This window comes from Xiphias gladius, chromosome 18, assembly GCF_016859285.1.
Source record: "Xiphias gladius isolate SHS-SW01 ecotype Sanya breed wild chromosome 18, ASM1685928v1, whole genome shotgun sequence".
Taxonomy (NCBI): Eukaryota; Metazoa; Chordata; class Actinopteri; order Istiophoriformes; family Xiphiidae; genus Xiphias; species Xiphias gladius.
Genome location: NC_053417.1, coordinates 17528468 through 17544947, shown reverse-complemented (window position 1 = coordinate 17544947; position 16480 = coordinate 17528468). Strand labels below are relative to the sequence as shown.

General features: G+C 40.1%; 1 protein-coding gene across 2 annotated transcripts; it reads right to left on the bottom strand.

The window, feature by feature from the left end:
- Positions 1-715: 715 nt before the first annotated feature.
- top1 (DNA topoisomerase I) lies at positions 716-15172 on the bottom strand. Of its 2 annotated transcripts, XM_040151686.1 has the most exons (21): positions 15055-15172; positions 14690-14714; positions 12400-12496; positions 11409-11541; positions 10984-11039; positions 10707-10811; positions 10511-10598; positions 10299-10381; positions 10054-10169; positions 9841-9962; positions 9601-9723; positions 9332-9519; positions 8116-8260; positions 7849-7992; positions 7359-7544; positions 6675-6743; positions 6411-6525; positions 4894-5021; positions 4607-4701; positions 4169-4318; positions 716-1984 (listed from the first exon to the last, which is right to left on the bottom strand). In XM_040151686.1, the coding sequence occupies exons 1-21, from the start codon at positions 15085-15087 to the stop codon at positions 1882-1884; spliced, it is 2304 nt and encodes a 767-aa protein (XP_040007620.1). In that variant the 5' UTR covers positions 15088-15172; the 3' UTR covers positions 716-1881. The 2 variants fall into 2 exon arrangements, with proteins under 2 accessions (XP_040007620.1, XP_040007621.1); XM_040151687.1 differs by lacking the exons at positions 10299-10381; positions 10511-10598; positions 10707-10811; ... (3 more) ...; positions 14690-14714; positions 15055-15172 and having other exon boundaries at positions 9841-9975; positions 10054-10150.
- Positions 15173-16480: the final 1308 nt, after the last annotated feature.

Sequence of the window (16480 nt, the reverse complement as noted above, 5' to 3'; positions counted from 1 at the left end):
CGAGGGTCTTTTGTTACAAGGTGACCTTCAGCTGTGATTTTGCGCTATATGTCTTGCCTTACATGTGGTCTGTTCTGAAATCCCACATCTGCAGAAGTCCTGAGGAGCTGAATGTTGTGGCGAACAGCTCCCCGCATTTATTTTGGAGACGATTAGCCTACCTCCGGTGTAACCCCGTACGTCTCCCGCTGGCTTAACGCAGCTCATCCTTCCAGTAGGAGTGCCTGTTACCGGCCTCTTAAAGACGCAGCCCCTCTGCTTAGATTGAACTTCATTGTGAGCTGTCTCCTCAATATAACCCCTTTCACAACCTGTCAAGTAACGGGTAACTTTGTAATTATTTCCCTGCACTAATAATGCACTTCATTACAATGTAAGATATCAATCGAAACTCGTGCTGTCGGTTTTATTCTCATACTTATTTAATTGATTTACTTTTCTTCTTTCCGGGAAAAGACATACACTTTAATCATTTATCCAAAAAGGGATGAATATAAGTGAAGATAGAAATTAATATTGATAAATGAACTGTTTTGGAGACATATTATTGGGAATTGGACTTGACTGATCGCTGTTGATTACCTCTGATAGGATTATGTTTATCTTTGTGTAGTCAGGTAACGCATCTGCTGTTTCAATCCCATTATCACACACAAAAGTAGCGAGCACAAAAGGGACCAGGCTGATGTTTTATTCTGATGACTACAAAGCTCAAAACAATAAGCATTCAACCAATCGGGAGTTGTGTGATAAATGATCAAATAACAGGAAATATTAATGAGAGTTACAACATCCATTCACATTTCAAAATCAATTCAAAGAACACGCTTTCTGCTTAATCACAGCGATACAAAAAACAAAACAAAACAAACCAAACCAACAAAAAGATAAACAAAACAGAACACTAGAAGGATTGACTTCTGTGATCTTTTTTTGGCAAAATCCACATCCCTCTTAAAAAAACATCTGTCTCTTTTAGCTCTGACACATAAAACATTATGCCGCACTTCAACTGTTTCAAGTAACAAAGAGGAATGTTGCATGTTGTTCACTGTAAAACTGCGGAAACAGACAGAAAGACAGACAGAAAGACACACACACACACACACACACACACACACACACACACACACACACACACACACACACACACACACACAACAGTTGCATATATGCAATGAAGAGCTTCTGTTGGCAATGCATACAGCACACATTTTTAAAAACCATGATTCAGAGTTAGAGATAAATGAAAAAAAATATGTACATCCCTGAAATAAACAGCAAATTCAAACTAAATGAAAAAAAGATGACATTCTGTGTGCTGATATTTATATGAGCACAGTGCTAGGATTTCTGTTCTTCACACTGTCATCAGTCCGTCAGGCTCATTGTTTTTTACTGATCTTTCACACTAAAATTCCACAAATTGAAATTCATATTATTATCTCTCTCATGATGTTTCTCACAGTCTCCCGTACAAACATTTATTAATTCATTATTCTATGAGAATATAGAATTTCTCAATAAATCTGATGGCTTACAAATTTCAGTACAGTCGTATCTGACAAAAGATAATACTCGTGTTTTCATAGTTGTTTGATCATGGGAAGATACCTGCAGCTACATAAACACTACTGTGATTTTTTTTAAAGAGCGGTGCCCTTCGGCAGCTTGGTCAAATAGCTGATGAGTTATTTTCCTATATTCACAACTAATCCATATATACAGCACAATTATTAATCCGTGGTAACATGTCCAACAAAGTCTTAGCTTCCTCCTTCAAAGCCCTGCAGTGACCACACAGTGGAATCATTTGACATCAACAAGAAACCATCTTTACAATCAAAGGCATGGGTAGAAAAGGTAAAACATTAGGTGTGTTTAAAACTCGTAGTCCTTTTCGGCCATGTCAATTGCCCAGGCAAACTTCTCCCTCTGGGTTTTGTTGTAGATTTTCTCAATGGGAACATCCCATTTCTTGCACCTGGAGAGGAGGGAAGATGTACCAGTTAAGGGCTAAAAATGACTGAGTTCATCCACTCACTGGCTGCATCCAGCACTCACTATTCACACATGGGAAATTCCATGAACAAGACTAGACAGTGAGTCAGACATTAATAGAAAATCTAAAACTATTCAGCTTGTGTGCACTGCATTAATGTTGCAAGGACTTGATTAGTGACCACTGCTTGTTTACTGCTTTTTACACTGACCTGGAAAAATTTCACTATGTTTTACAATACTGGTATTATTTCTTTTATAATCCAGTGTCTTTAGATATAGTTCAAATGTACAGAATACCGAATTCATATAACAAGGTCCTGGTATCGACCTTTTTCACAACATACATTTTAACTTGTCAAAGCAGGAAAAGCACAGGTCAAACAAATTTCATTAACAATGGTTCACTTCTGTCGAGTGTCCCAGTGAGCTGTGACAGTGAGCCGGCTTGCATAATACCAGGGCCTCAAACTAGTTCACCTAAATGGAATGCACTCCTTATTAAAGTTATTGATTACAACTGCGCTTTTCCTGTTATGACATGCCAAAATGTCTGCTGTGAGGAAGGTCTATTGTGTTACACTGTTATGACTTTGTGGGACACTTGGATAGAACAGAGCCATTGTTAATGTTATTAGTAAAACCTGTGCTTTTTCTTCTATAACAGTGAAAATGTCTGCAGTGAAAAAGAGCTGTCAAAGAGCTTGGCTCAGCCATGTACATTTTCAACCTATAGTAGGAATTCCAGACTTTTGTCACACTATGGTTGAGAAGCCCATGGCCTTAAATGTTTTCCGTTCTCGTGACTTCTCTGACTTGAGGTGCAGGAAAAACATAGCACCAAGGTGCACATCAAACATTTCATAGATGTTAAATCGAGAAATGTATTTAAAATGGAGGACGGCGATGAATCCTGTGTGATAATGGTTCAAATTTTAAGGCACACCTGTGTTCCGATTTAGGACTAAACGCTAATTCTGTTTTTTGAGTCTGTAACGAGGTCACGCTAGAAAAATGATCAAAGACATTTACAATAAAACGTTAACAATCACACTAACTCTACTTGACTGTTGAGTGCAGTGTTAATGGAGACTACGTTTCCACAAAATCATATGTAGAAAGACTGAAGGAGCTACTGAAAAAATGTGGTGATGAAAACGCTCAGGCTGAACCGCTAATGAATAATATTAATATTATTAAATATAACTGGATATATGTTAACCCAAGTGATATTGATATAATTAGTAGATACTTTATTATAGAAATGAGAAACACTTGACATATGATATTTCGCTTTCTTACGAGAATCAAACTTAGTAACCAGCTGGAGGCTAACTAAACAGAAAAACATAATTTTCCATGCAAAGGTTGTAGATGTTATTTAGAATTATTTATGTTATTCATTTGATTAGGTTTCCAAGCAATCATGCCACCTGATCTCGCAAGGACTACAGATCCTTTATATTCTGAACCTACTATACTCTCTGCATGACAGGAAACTACGCCAGCCCGGCGACCAATCAACCTGAATCAACTCAACGACTTCATCTCCGTTACACAAATTCACACACATACAACTACAGTGTAGACCAGGTTCCCATGCACCACCCTTTAGGGGGGGGTCCCAACCCTTACGCCTTACAACCAGGCAAAACATGGAGCATTCCTGTATCCATTGTGCTTGAGGAGGAGGCTCTCCATAAATAGCTGTAGGGCATGGGTTAGTGAGGGCGGACCACTGTTCCCCTTCTCTGTGGCCTGGCCCTCGATTCAGCCACAGACAGCTCCTCACTGACTTCCCACATGGAGGAAGGAGTGCTGTTTGGGGACGCTCCCTGGCTTTTAGAAACAAACCCCATTGTTCCTCGCACTCACACGCTTTTCTTCCTCTTATTTTCCTTCTGCAGCCGTTAGCTTTTTTGCTTGTGCTGCTCCTTTTCCTACAATGCAAGAGCATTTCCTGCCTTTCTGTCACCAAGGTAGATATGCACCCCCGCACGCCCACCAATCCAGAGAAAGCTGGCCTATTAAACAGTAGGTGGTTTACTCATTTAATGTCTGTGGGGTTTTTTTGTTTGTTTTTTTTACTGTAGTGACACCTGTAATCAAATAATAGCTGCTAGTTAATAAACAGAGGTAAACAACGTCTGATGTATCACATAAATACCATGCAACAGAGATGCGTGGATCCAGGTAGTTGAGCTTGGAGGTGCCCAGAGCAATCTGCTTGTTCTCCTCTCTGTCTGTGGCCTGCACCTGGAGCTTCATCAGCTGCTCCTCTATCCTTTGTACAGCTTTACGCTTCACCTCCACAGCCCTGAGAGGTTTACAAAGACAGAAAGAGGATGGAACAAACACAGACAGCGAAAGAGTGAAATACAGCAAAAGAGGTACAGACACAAGAGAGAGACAGAGGGAGGAAGAATTATGCAGATGGACTGAAAAAAACGATGCCTTAAACATCATAAACTTGATGTTTAGGAGACACACAGATAAAACTTTCTGGCCTTGCATCCCACCTGGGATGAAGAAATTTAAGTAAGTAAGTAACAGGTAAAACTGTGACAGTCTCTTGCAGTGGTTAGCAGCGCTCAGGCATTCTTACTTTTTGCTCTTGTCATCACGGGAAGCCTTGTGATCAGCCTTGGCAGCCTTCAGCTGCTTCCTGGCAGCAGACAGTTGATTCTGTTTCTCATCAATCTAAAATCACAAGAAACACATGCTGAGTGAAGAAGATAATCTTCATCGTGTAGACATGGCATATCTTCATCTTTCACAACAAAGAAAACAAAACAAAAACCATTTTTTCTTCAAGACAGCCAAGATGACACTAAGACATCATTGCTTGTGGAGGGACAACAAAACCAAAGAAAGGTGGAACACGGGGTTTACTTTGGTCTGAAGGTTCTGCATGGACTTCTCAAACGTTTTGGGTGGAGCTCTCTGATGGTTACAGAGGATGGCCACTGCCCGGTTGGCTCGATTGTATGACAGGATCTTAGCTGGGATGCTGTCATCAGCTGGAGACCCAACAATTACACAACAAGGCAGGAGAAGTTTAAAATTATAGAAATTTGAAATCACAGACCACAATACTGCAGTGCTTCTGTATTTAAAGGCAACAATGCATTTTAGTCATATACAGTAAATTACAGGTATAATATACTTGTAACTGGACCTTGTGTACAGTGAGCTGTTCTTAATGTAATTATACAAAATCTTTCATAATATACTTATTGTCTGACAGGGAAGGCCTCCAAAGTTAGTATGTGTATTCTGTGTATCCGTAAAGGTCAAGTTCAAATCCCACTCTCCTTTACTTCTTCTACAATCCCCAGTATAAAATGATTTTTGCACACCCACCTCTCCCCTATGTTACGGTAAGCTTACAGTCCCATTTTGCACTTAATTTATTTAATTTGTGTTGGAGCTGGAGAGGGCTAGTATTATTTACACGGGAGTTCTGTTTTGTTATTTGTCCCTGTCAGGTATGTTTTGTTGTACATGAGTTTATGTTCCATGTTGAATATTTTATTACGAGGTCCTTTGTACTGCTCTCCTGTGGGAGAGGAGCTGGAGTGAGTCAGTTTATTTGCATGGAGCTTTTGCTTTATTATCTGCCCTTCTCGGAATAAACAGACATAAACTCTAAAGAGCTCCTGGTGTCACGGCAACTTCATTGCTAACAAGCACAACACACTAGCCACTGGTTACATGTTAGACATACAAACATATATATGTGTAACATGTATAATTCAAGGGACTGATTTCTGATAAAACTAGAATCCTATGCTGTACTAATTTAGAATTCCTTTCAGGCACTGACTTATTGAACATATTTCTTTTTTTTTTTCATGTTGATTTTGTTTGATTTTGATGTTGATGAATAATATGACTGTTACATTAGTCTGCCACTGCCTAAAGTTATTCATGTTGTTACATCAGTTCGAATCATCTGCTGAGTTTAGAGCAATATGTATTGGTTCCAGAAAACAATATTTTAACCAATTATACTTAATGCAATTCCCAAACATTCAAAATCCAATAATTTTCTCTCAGTCTTTTACTAACATTCAAGAACTCTGCTACAAAACACTATAAAACACAATGCACCATGCGATCTCTCAGTTATGTCCTGTGCAATTTTTGTTTGTAGGAAGACTTCTTTCCAGAATAGAAGGGAAAATTGTGTCAAATCTTATCACCATTTCTAGTCATAAAAATAATATAAAATCTCATCCATCTCATAACTCATCTTTTATTATTCTAAGTTTTTTTGTTTTTGCTTCCACATTTGCAGTAAAACTGTGAAATGTCAAAGAGTGATTACTATGTCTGGCTGTGCTTAGAAACTACATGGCTGTTATTCAGGTGAGCGGCTATTTTTGGCTGAAGCTGCTGTCACTCACGGCAGGTAAGTTCCTTTAGCTGCTGTTGCAGGGTGATGGAGGCATTGTAGGTACGAAAGACCTTGGCTGTCAGTCCATCCATCAGCTCCTGCAAGTGTTTATTCAGAATAGAAGTCTGCAAGAGACACGGAGAAAGGCAGAGTGAAACACAGCAGAGTTGGGAGAAGCAGAGGAAACAGAGTGATACAAATTATTCCGATTATTAACTTAAACAATTCACACAGAGAGAGGCCCTGTAGACAGATGTTCACGTGTGTTTCTTACATTCAATCTGTCAAAGAGGTCGTCTTCTGGCTGCTTGTTCTCCAGAAACAACTGAAGGTTTTTAAAAACCTGTTAAGAAATCAGCGAAGATTTACTGAGCATGAACCCACTCACATTCACAACACTTCAGAGTTAACTGTCTTCACGTGTGCACTATCACATTTCTGCCAGGTGGGGGTGCTATATTATTTCTGTTCATGATGACAAGTGCAGGTGGTTTTTTGTAGGTTAGTGTGTTTTTTGCATGCACTTCTATATGTAAGTAGGGACGCACAGAGAAAGTGTAGCCAAATAGATAGTGCAAAGGTGTGTTGAAGAACTCGTGACTGAAAATAGTACATGTCTAGTGTGTGTCTGTATAAGTTTGTGATCATGTATTAGTACACTCTGGTACTAGCAGGAAACAGACCAACCTCTGAGGCAGAGCAGGCGGAAAGCTTTTACTGCCTGATCACCTGTCTGTCTAAACATTCTCCTCAGCGTAGCAACATCTTATCTCTTTTAACACTAGATTCACATAACTGTCAAATGCATACCCAGCCCCACCCTCATAAAACCAGAAATCACAGTTTTGAGCTTTAATGTATCTGCCACAAGCCCCTTTTCGCCCTTCAGTTCTGTGTTTAACTCTTCTCTCCCTCCATTCCTGTGTTGCTCTCCTCTCTTTTTCCTTCCCTGTCTTACCCTCTTCTCCACGGGGATCTTGTTGTAATATCGGATGGAGTCTTTTCCCAAGAAGTCAAACTCCACCACGTACTCCTGGTCATCCATTTTGGGGTACAGCTTGATGTGCTCCACCCGCAGCGAGCAACAGCCAACTGTGTCTGCTGTCTCCCCTTCCTCCTTTTCGTTACCCGCCCTCAGTGCCAGCTACAAGGGAAGCACAATCCATTGTGACCATTATCAAGATTTAGGGGTGAAACATGTTCTCAGGATTTATTCTATAAACTTGGTTTACCTACACCAGTGTGTTGAAGGGAGCTCTTACCGTTCATTAACAAAAGAAACCTGTAAATCTAAGGAGTTCACGCCACCTTACTCTGATGTTAGATTTCACTCTCTGCCCACTGCTTTTATCAACTAGTTAAAATATTGGTGGTTGGTGATTGGCAGTAATTATTTTTCCCACTTGTTCTGTATATTATCATTGCAGTTTTACTGTATTTTTACTCACCTTGTCTATGAAATATAGTGCCACAGCTCTCTGCCTGATCCTCATCTCTTTTGATTTCCAGTCGTCTCTATATTGGTTTCGGATGCGATCTACACACTTCTTCAACCGTCGGGCGGTCTCATATTTCTGCCAGTCCTTCTCCCCCTGCACAAACATACACAAACAGCTCATGTTTTTTCCATCAAGGGAAAACTGGTAAAATATGTAGTCTCAGATAGGATTAAGACAAGACTGTGGCAGGAGGCTTAATCTTGAGACCACGGGTACCTTGATCCTGGAGCTAGGATTCAACATGATGTACTTGATGGAGCCCTGGATGTTCTCTGTCCAAGACGCCAGCCACGTCACCTTGTTATCATGGCGAACCTCCTTCCATTTTGTCCCTGGGGGAGGTTTAGGGTGCTTGGAGTCCCTACAGAAAAGGAGGCGGATTAAATAGTTGAGAAGCAGGTTGACAGGTTTCCCCCATTGTTAAGCACAGCATTTGTCACAGCTTGAAGCATTTCTCTGGGTGCGGTGTTGCCTAACTCCCCTGAGGCTCCGTTTTTAACTATGTGTTATTTACGGTGCATTCCTCATGGGTACAGTAAGCTACAGTTATCACATACCTGAAATCAAGTACATCAGAAATTTAATTGGGCTTTTTTAAAATTGTTATGGATTAGACTAAGATTCAATTTATACTATAAAAACTACAGCTATGAGACAATAGAGTAGAGAGAAATGTCACTGTAAAACAAACCCCATTGTGACCAGTATGTGGGGGGTGAACATGTCCTCCCTGACTAGTGTTATTCTTTGCACACACACAGCAGGACAGGAAGACTACCTTTGACACAGTGCCGGCATGTGTGCAAGTGCGTGTCAGTGATACATCTCCCGTACTGTACATGCCACATGCAGCGCGTACATTCTTTTGCCGGCATCCCCGTGATGGCAACTGCACACAACAAATGAGCTTTTCCATAAACTCTGTCTCACACACACTACCCTGGAGGCATGGAATGGCAAAGATAAAGAGAAAATTATTCTCACTGTCTATAAATTAATCCAGCAATTACGACATGACAGAAGATGGAAGAAAAGATAAGAGGACAGAAGAAGAAAATAAGAGATTGAACATGGTGAGATGGACGAAGAACAGGACAAATAATGTGAGATATATATATATCTGAATGTTACCTTTTGACAGACTAAAAGCTTCCACAAGCACCCACTTAATATATTCTCTTTTCACAAGCACACATGTTCGCACCTTTCCCATGTAATTTACAATCTAGTCCCACAATGTTCTATCATATAACCTTACCTACAATGGTTTGACAGGGGCAACTTGGGGTTAAAAACTCAGAACTCAAGATAATATCAACATCTGCTTTCTGACAAGTTTTTTGTGTTCTTCCTACATACCTTAAAATTAAATAAAAATTGAAAATTTCATGACAGTGAAGCTAGTGATAATGGTGGTAATGAGATTACCCACTTGCTACAGTTAATAATGATGTCTTCAGGTCTAATGCGGCGTTTTAGCATGCCCATCTTCGGATGGTCGCCTCGTCCTCGGAAGAGGCCCGGTGGCTCGATGCGGAAGTTTCCGATCCTCTCCTTGTGGTTGTCCATGATGCAGAAACCGTACTCCTGGAGGAGTCTCTCATTCTCCTCTTTGATTTTCTACAAAGTGTATGAAAAAGCACAATGAGACATTTCATCATGTTTTCAGGGCCTGGAGAGTCTGTATGAATGCAGATCTACCTGTTTCTCCTCTTTGGACATCTGTTTCCTAGCTTCTGATTGGTCCTTGAAGTACTCATTCATCTCACTGAAGTTGCACTTGTTCAGGTCAGTTATCTTTGACTTCTCCTCCGATGTCATTTCCTAAAATAAAGGAGAAGATATCTGAAGCATGCCCAATTTAAATGCTTGAACTTCACACCCTCTGTAAACTCTGGCTCATTGACACATTTGAACATTTTTTGTGTCTTATCTCCTCACCTTCCTCCAGTCCTTAAAGAAGTTCTTCCTGAAGATGTCCTTGGTGGTGTACTCATGATCCAGCATCTTAGCAAAAAATGTAGCTACCTCCTCAGCAGGAGCACTAAGTTTCATAGGGTTGCCTACAAATACAGACTAATTAAATTGTAGTATTGACCAAAGATAATTAATAATATATTAATTTTTTTTTTTTTTTAACACAAACAGACTCACCATCATAGTAAAATTTCACTTTGCCAGGCAAGGGTTCATACGGAGGTGCAAACACTGGACCCTTATGCTCAAGGAAGCGCCATTTGGAACCATCAGTATATCTTTCCTCCTCCCACCTAATCACCAAAACAACAAAACACAATCCATTAGAGAAAAGAAAAATATGGTATCTGCCTCGCTGTTTATAAAAGCTAAGTGTGTAATTTCCTGTGGAAAAGAACAATTTGTCCCCCAAATTATCTTACCATTTCCACTTCTCCTCTTCTTTCTTCGCTTTCTTTCCTTCTGTTACCTTTTTGTCTTTTGTCTTTTTTTTGGCCTTGATGTCCTAAAACAAGTGGAGAGAGCAGAATAATACCGGAGAACAAACAGCTGATGTTCCAGCCTTGGAGAATGGAAAGAGCACGGAATATGACAAAGTATTCATCAACATAATCTACAAAAAAATGAAATGAACCTCATCCTCCTCATCTTTGTATTCATGTTTCCTCTTCTTTGCCTTTTTGTCATGTTCCGTCTTGACTTTTTTGGGCTTATATTCAAATCTGTAAACAGTACATTGATAATCAAGTTGTATCTGAGAATACAGAATTATAGACAAGCAATTCTTAAATGTAACTACAGTGATTTAGATTCATTTGAATGATACCCACTCTTCATCATAATGCTCTCGTTTGGAGTTCCTGTTGTGTTGGGGAGAGGGGTAGAAGCCGTTGTCTTCTTCAGGCTCGCTCTTAATGGCAGCTGGGCTTGTGTCTCTAAGTCACACATTGAAGATATTGAACTGCATATTAGTAAAGCATTATCCCAATAATCATAACCAAGAAATAGCTAAGCCTTTAGTAAGTTCATTCCAAAATGATTTATGGCCAGAGCTGCTTTATAATTACTTTTATTTCACATCAGACACAAAAAAGTTATGCTGTTTACCCTAAATATCCATTTTCTTTCTCCCTTTTAGGCTTGTCTACATGGGACGATTTGATCTGTGAGAGACAAGGAAAAATATATTAATTTCCCTGTCTGCTGACAATTAAAATGCACTTCAACAACGTTTAAACTGTTTAGACTTTTACTTATAGTCAAAGCTCATGGAAGGCTAGAGTAACTATCGGTGTACTCATTTCTATGTTTTATGTTTTGTTTTCTCATGAGGGCAATCTCTGGAAGACATTGGAATACATCAACAAACACGAGAGTTACATCAAAACCTCAAAAGTAATTATGATCATTAGAAAACAATGCTTTTATGTTAATGTAACACAATATTTTTTCTGTAATAATGACAAAACATTATATCTTCACTACATTCCTGTACAGCCTTTCATAAAAGGCAGACTGATTTTGGAACAAACCTTCTCTTCTCTCCTCCACTCTTTGTCTCTCTCTTTGTGTTTTTCCCTGTGCTTGTCTGAGCTGCCGTCACTGTGCTTTGGCTTCTCTTTGTCCTTGTCTCTGTGTTTCTTCTCAGAGTGCTCCTTATGTTCACTGGAACACAGAAGCCACAGAGGTCAGAGATCAAGTGCAAGAGGTCAGACTTGGTCCAAATGCACAGACACAAAAGACGTTATTGACAAAGTAGCAACCACCAGCAATATAAATGTAACCATCTTTGACAAACAATGACAGCGTCGTGGACAGCTGCCAACAGGATTGGCCAAAGTCGGGACCTTAATATACTGCAGCCCACAAGTATTTCAACCAGACAAAAAGACACCGTAGCACATGTCCACACTGGTTCAAATTACAAATGCTCTGCAAATGTCAATGAAAAAAGCAGGTTATAGGGAATCCTTGTGATGTATGTTAGCTGATTTTACATGGCAGGGTTCTATTATTTTCAATTAAATCAGCAGTACCCGCTGTGATTCTTTCATGTTTGTGGAAAAGTTTGCCTTTTTTATATGCTTTATACTGGCAGCATCTGTATCCAAATGCACAGACCCTGTCATTATCCCTCTCATGAAAGATTCAGTTATGACAGCTAAAACCACCATAAAGAATTTTTTAAAAAGCATTGCGAGGATAAGACATGTTAAGAGGTCAATCATTTCAGGGGCTGTAGGCACCTTCAATACATAAATCCTGACTTAAGAAACCTGTACTGGTCAGGTCATCAACTCGAAACCCCGACAGCTAGGTTAGGGCGCATACTACATGGGCGTAAATGCCCTCCGCAGCGAATCCCTGGTTTGGCTGCCAACCGGCCTGACCATTTGCTGCATGTCATTCCCCTACTCTTCTTCCCCATATTTCCTGTCAGTCTTCACTATCCCTATCAAATAAAGCATTACAAATGCCCAAAAAAATCATTTAAAAAATTGAAAGAAGTTGTAGATATCCTACCTGTTGCTGTGCTTGAATTTCTCTCGCTCCTTGTCTTTCTTGTGATCTTTGTGTCTGTGTTCCTTGTCTTTGTGTTTGTCTTTATGTTTGTGAGTGGCTAAGATACAAAAGAGAGATAGGTTTGTTTAGCAACATTTATCTGAGCTAGGAAGTGTATTCACATATACTGACAGAGAAAAAAAAAAGCATACTCCATATTTCTGCTATATTCAACACTACTGTTGAAAGTCACACCTCAGTTAGCCCTCAGTGCCCTGCATCACACCCAACACACATTTGCTGTACCTGACCCCATGGATCGATAATGAGACAACTGGCCCCTGGGCACAGTTATGTAGAACCCCCCCCACCCCTCATACACAGGAGTGTGGTTTTGTGTCTCTTTGTAGTTGTTTCATGTATCTTTGTGGTCACTACACATCTCACTGTAGTTGTTATGTGTCACTTTGTAGTCCCTTTGTGTCTCTGTAGTTGTTTGTGTCTCTTTGTAGTTATTTTACATTTCTTTGTAGTATTCCGCGTCTGACTGTATTCTTTTTGTGTCTCCTTGTCGTCATTTTTTTGTCTCTCAGTCGTTTTGCGTGTCTTTCGGTGACTTTTTGCGAGTGAACCCTATTCTCAGGTGCCACTCTGTTCAAAAACGGCACCTGTACTTCAGTATTTTGTTCGCACTATACAGAGGCTGTCTGACACTGGTCCAAAGCTTCCTGCAAAAGCAGAGCCACACTGACATTCTTCTGCACACACATAATACAAAATACTACAGCACACTGTAGTGTATACTATAAATATTAAAGGAAACCATCAAAGAAAGCCTGAGATGCAGGTTATATTTTCATGAAGCAGAGCTGTACTGTTGTCCTGATTTATCTCTATCCTCTCGTCTGAAGTTGTAATATTAGGGAGAACAAACAAACAAACAAACAAATATTGGATTGTATTTGTTTGCCATATACTCAGTGACCCGTGGCTTTGCCTGGCAGGCCCGTTCAGTAATCCATCCACGGCTGACCCATGACTCCAGGACACACCTATATGGTGGTGTTGGAGATGGTATTTGCCTCACAAAAGAAAAGGAACTTGCACTAGTTGATAGTAACCTTGTCATACGAGTCTTTTCAGCATTGTACAATGAGGGGCCAAAATGGTTTTATAGGTGCAGTAGCGATGCAGGTATGTGTTGAATGTTGCAGATCTTTTATTTGTTAGAGTACTTTATTATTGAACATTTTATTTCTATCAAGTTTGTTTTTAGGATTGTATTTGAATGCAGGTGTCATTTCCCATGAATAAGAGTTATCCATGTTTTGATGTATGTTTTTTTTATAGAAAATGTAATACTTGAGACATAAATTAGTTTTCATCCTCTCACTGAAGCTACACAAATGATTAGACTATTACAATTTCACACGAGTCTTCATATTAAAAATATTTGCTGCTGGGTTAAATCCCTCCCGAGGTAGACCTGGCTTGGCTCGATCATCACCTCGTGGCCCCCTGCCGTCATGGCACTTTAATAACGGCGTTATCTGCTACAGTCACATGAAACAGTAAAACACGTCCCAGTTGCGAACCCCCGGACTGTTTTTGTTTTCACCGAATCAGGCAGCAGATCAAGCCTTCAAGAAAAGAAAAAAAGAAAAAGTGCTCTCAACTTTGTAAGAGCCTCCACTCTCGTGTGGAGGCTTTAATGTGTCTCTCGAGGCATATGCTTTTAATCATGTAGTGCAACTTTTTTTGTCTTTTCTGTGACTTTAAGTTTGAAACTCGTGTGTGAGGATTCCCCTGTTGGCGGTGCAGATAAATGTCTCTTGCACGGAGATGGAGGCGGCGTGCTGGTGCTGGTGCTGGTGGCGAGATACGGGCGGGGAGAGGCGATAAGCTCCCAGCGCTCGCCTCCATATCACGGCAGACAGTTGGCTCACTGATCGGCGCCCTGGCTGCTACGTACAGAAAAAGAAAATGGCGCAGAGACTAAGTCCTCAGCCCCAATTCTGCCACTTTCGGCTCCAAAATTCGCTGTAATTGCACGCCCAGGTTATGAGACCGAAGCGTGCAAAATAGACACGATGCCAGCCCCTTTCGGAATACCTCATCAGATTGAAAAACCGAGGGTCGCAAGTGTATATTCCAGACCCTCTTTTTGAACAATAGCCGCAAGAGAGTGGAGGAGAAGGGACTTAGTCTCTGGGACGCCATTTCTGTCCTTTAAAAACTAACAGTAGACAGATCACGATTCCGACTAGAAATCAGAGTCAGTATGAATAAAAATCCTCATCAGAGGACCTACCGCTTCCTTTAGGTCCAGAATTGACCTGAAAATTGTGAAAAAGGATGTTTTTAATATTTCAATTTTGAAAATGCCGGTAGCTCGGCTATTCAAGTTTCAATTGGCATACAGATGTACCCTCGAAATATGTTTATCTTTGCTACAATAACACGCAGATACTCCACATAATTTCAAAGTTTTCACTGAAATGACAAACAGAGCACCGTAACGTGTAACGTTAGCTTACGTTTCTTAACCGTTATTTCATATCATGACAATGAATACTTGTCAGTTATGTCAGTTATTGCCAAGGACTTCATACAAACTGACCAAAAAAAAAAAAAACAGAAAAAAAAAGCAAACATGAATTATTGGCAAAGAGCTACCTGAGAGCCTCCATGTCCATGATCTCCGCTCATGGTCAAGTTGTTTTTTGTTTGTGAAGCAGGTGAAGTTGTCACAGTAGACAGCTGTTCAGGATGCGAGTCTGGGGAACCCTCACTGACACACTGGAATGGAGTCCCAACGTTTACCGACTGCGCATGCTCACACCGACCTGAACACAGAAGATACTGCCTGGCCCCTACCTGAACCAGTATCCAAATGTCAGCTATCAAGCCAGTGTTGACACTTTATCCCGTCACATTTGTCTCATTATTATTTAATTACACTAATAGAGGATACACGTTCCTGCTGGGAACATTTGGGCCCTGTGTATTTGCAGTTTCAGTGGGCCCCCAGTTCCCCTTATACTATATGAATGCCCCTTGTTGTACACTGCCGTTATTAATCATTAGTAATATTATAGTAGTCAGTAGTTAACTTTTTTCCCCCACAATACCACATTTTCAAAGCAAAGATTACTCAAAAGAAATTTGGGTAGTGCTTTATTTCAGTTGGCAGTTTTGAGAAACTGACAAATTACAGACAGTTAAAAGCAACCCCCACCTCTCTGATATTGGATCCCCAGACTGAATGGGACACATTGTTTGTAGTTCTTTTCTGTCTCTTTTTGGCTCCTTTGCAGCTCTTTTTGCTTGCTTTGTGTCTTTTTGGTTGTTTTGTGAATTTTCATGGACATGTTATGTCTCTTTGGGATGATTTTGCACTTGTGGTCATTTTGTGTCTTTCAACTGAGCTCTATGACTTCCAAACAAATATTAAAAGTCCGTTAATACAGAGGCTCTAGCCCAGGGGCCCCCTGGTCTCTCAGGCCCAGGGGTCTGAGAGTAATCCATCCATGGGTCCTCTATTTTTTAATAATTTCTTTAAAATTACAGGAATAAACCATGTAATTTAGTAGTAGTTGCAGGAAAAATAGACACAGTTCTGAGACCGTTATTTTAGTTAGTTCAATTAGTTGTGTTGACCAGATTAATTTCCGTGCACCATTTAAACCCCAGTGAATAATTATTATTCATTTATTATTGACAACTTTATTCTTCAGTTATGCTGACTAGCATGTTTGTTTGTAGTCACGTTTTGCATGTGAGGCTCACCTGCTATCCTCTGAATAAGTCTCAAGGCTGTGCTAACTTAGCATTTAGAAACAACTGGAAATGTACCAACTGATCACTCTTTATTTTACCAATACTTACCAAATTACAGTGTATATGGTTCCTACCAGGAAACTTCTTAGGAGATAATTTAGAAATAAATTGTAATTTATGAACCTGTATAAACAAACTGTTAGTGTGTGAGATAACTGCAGGATCGAACTAAATCAAACTTTTTATGTCAGGCTTCTTGAGGGCCCTCCTTATGGCTGGGCCCTGAGTAATTAGTTCCACTATTTCCCTCACTACTACACAC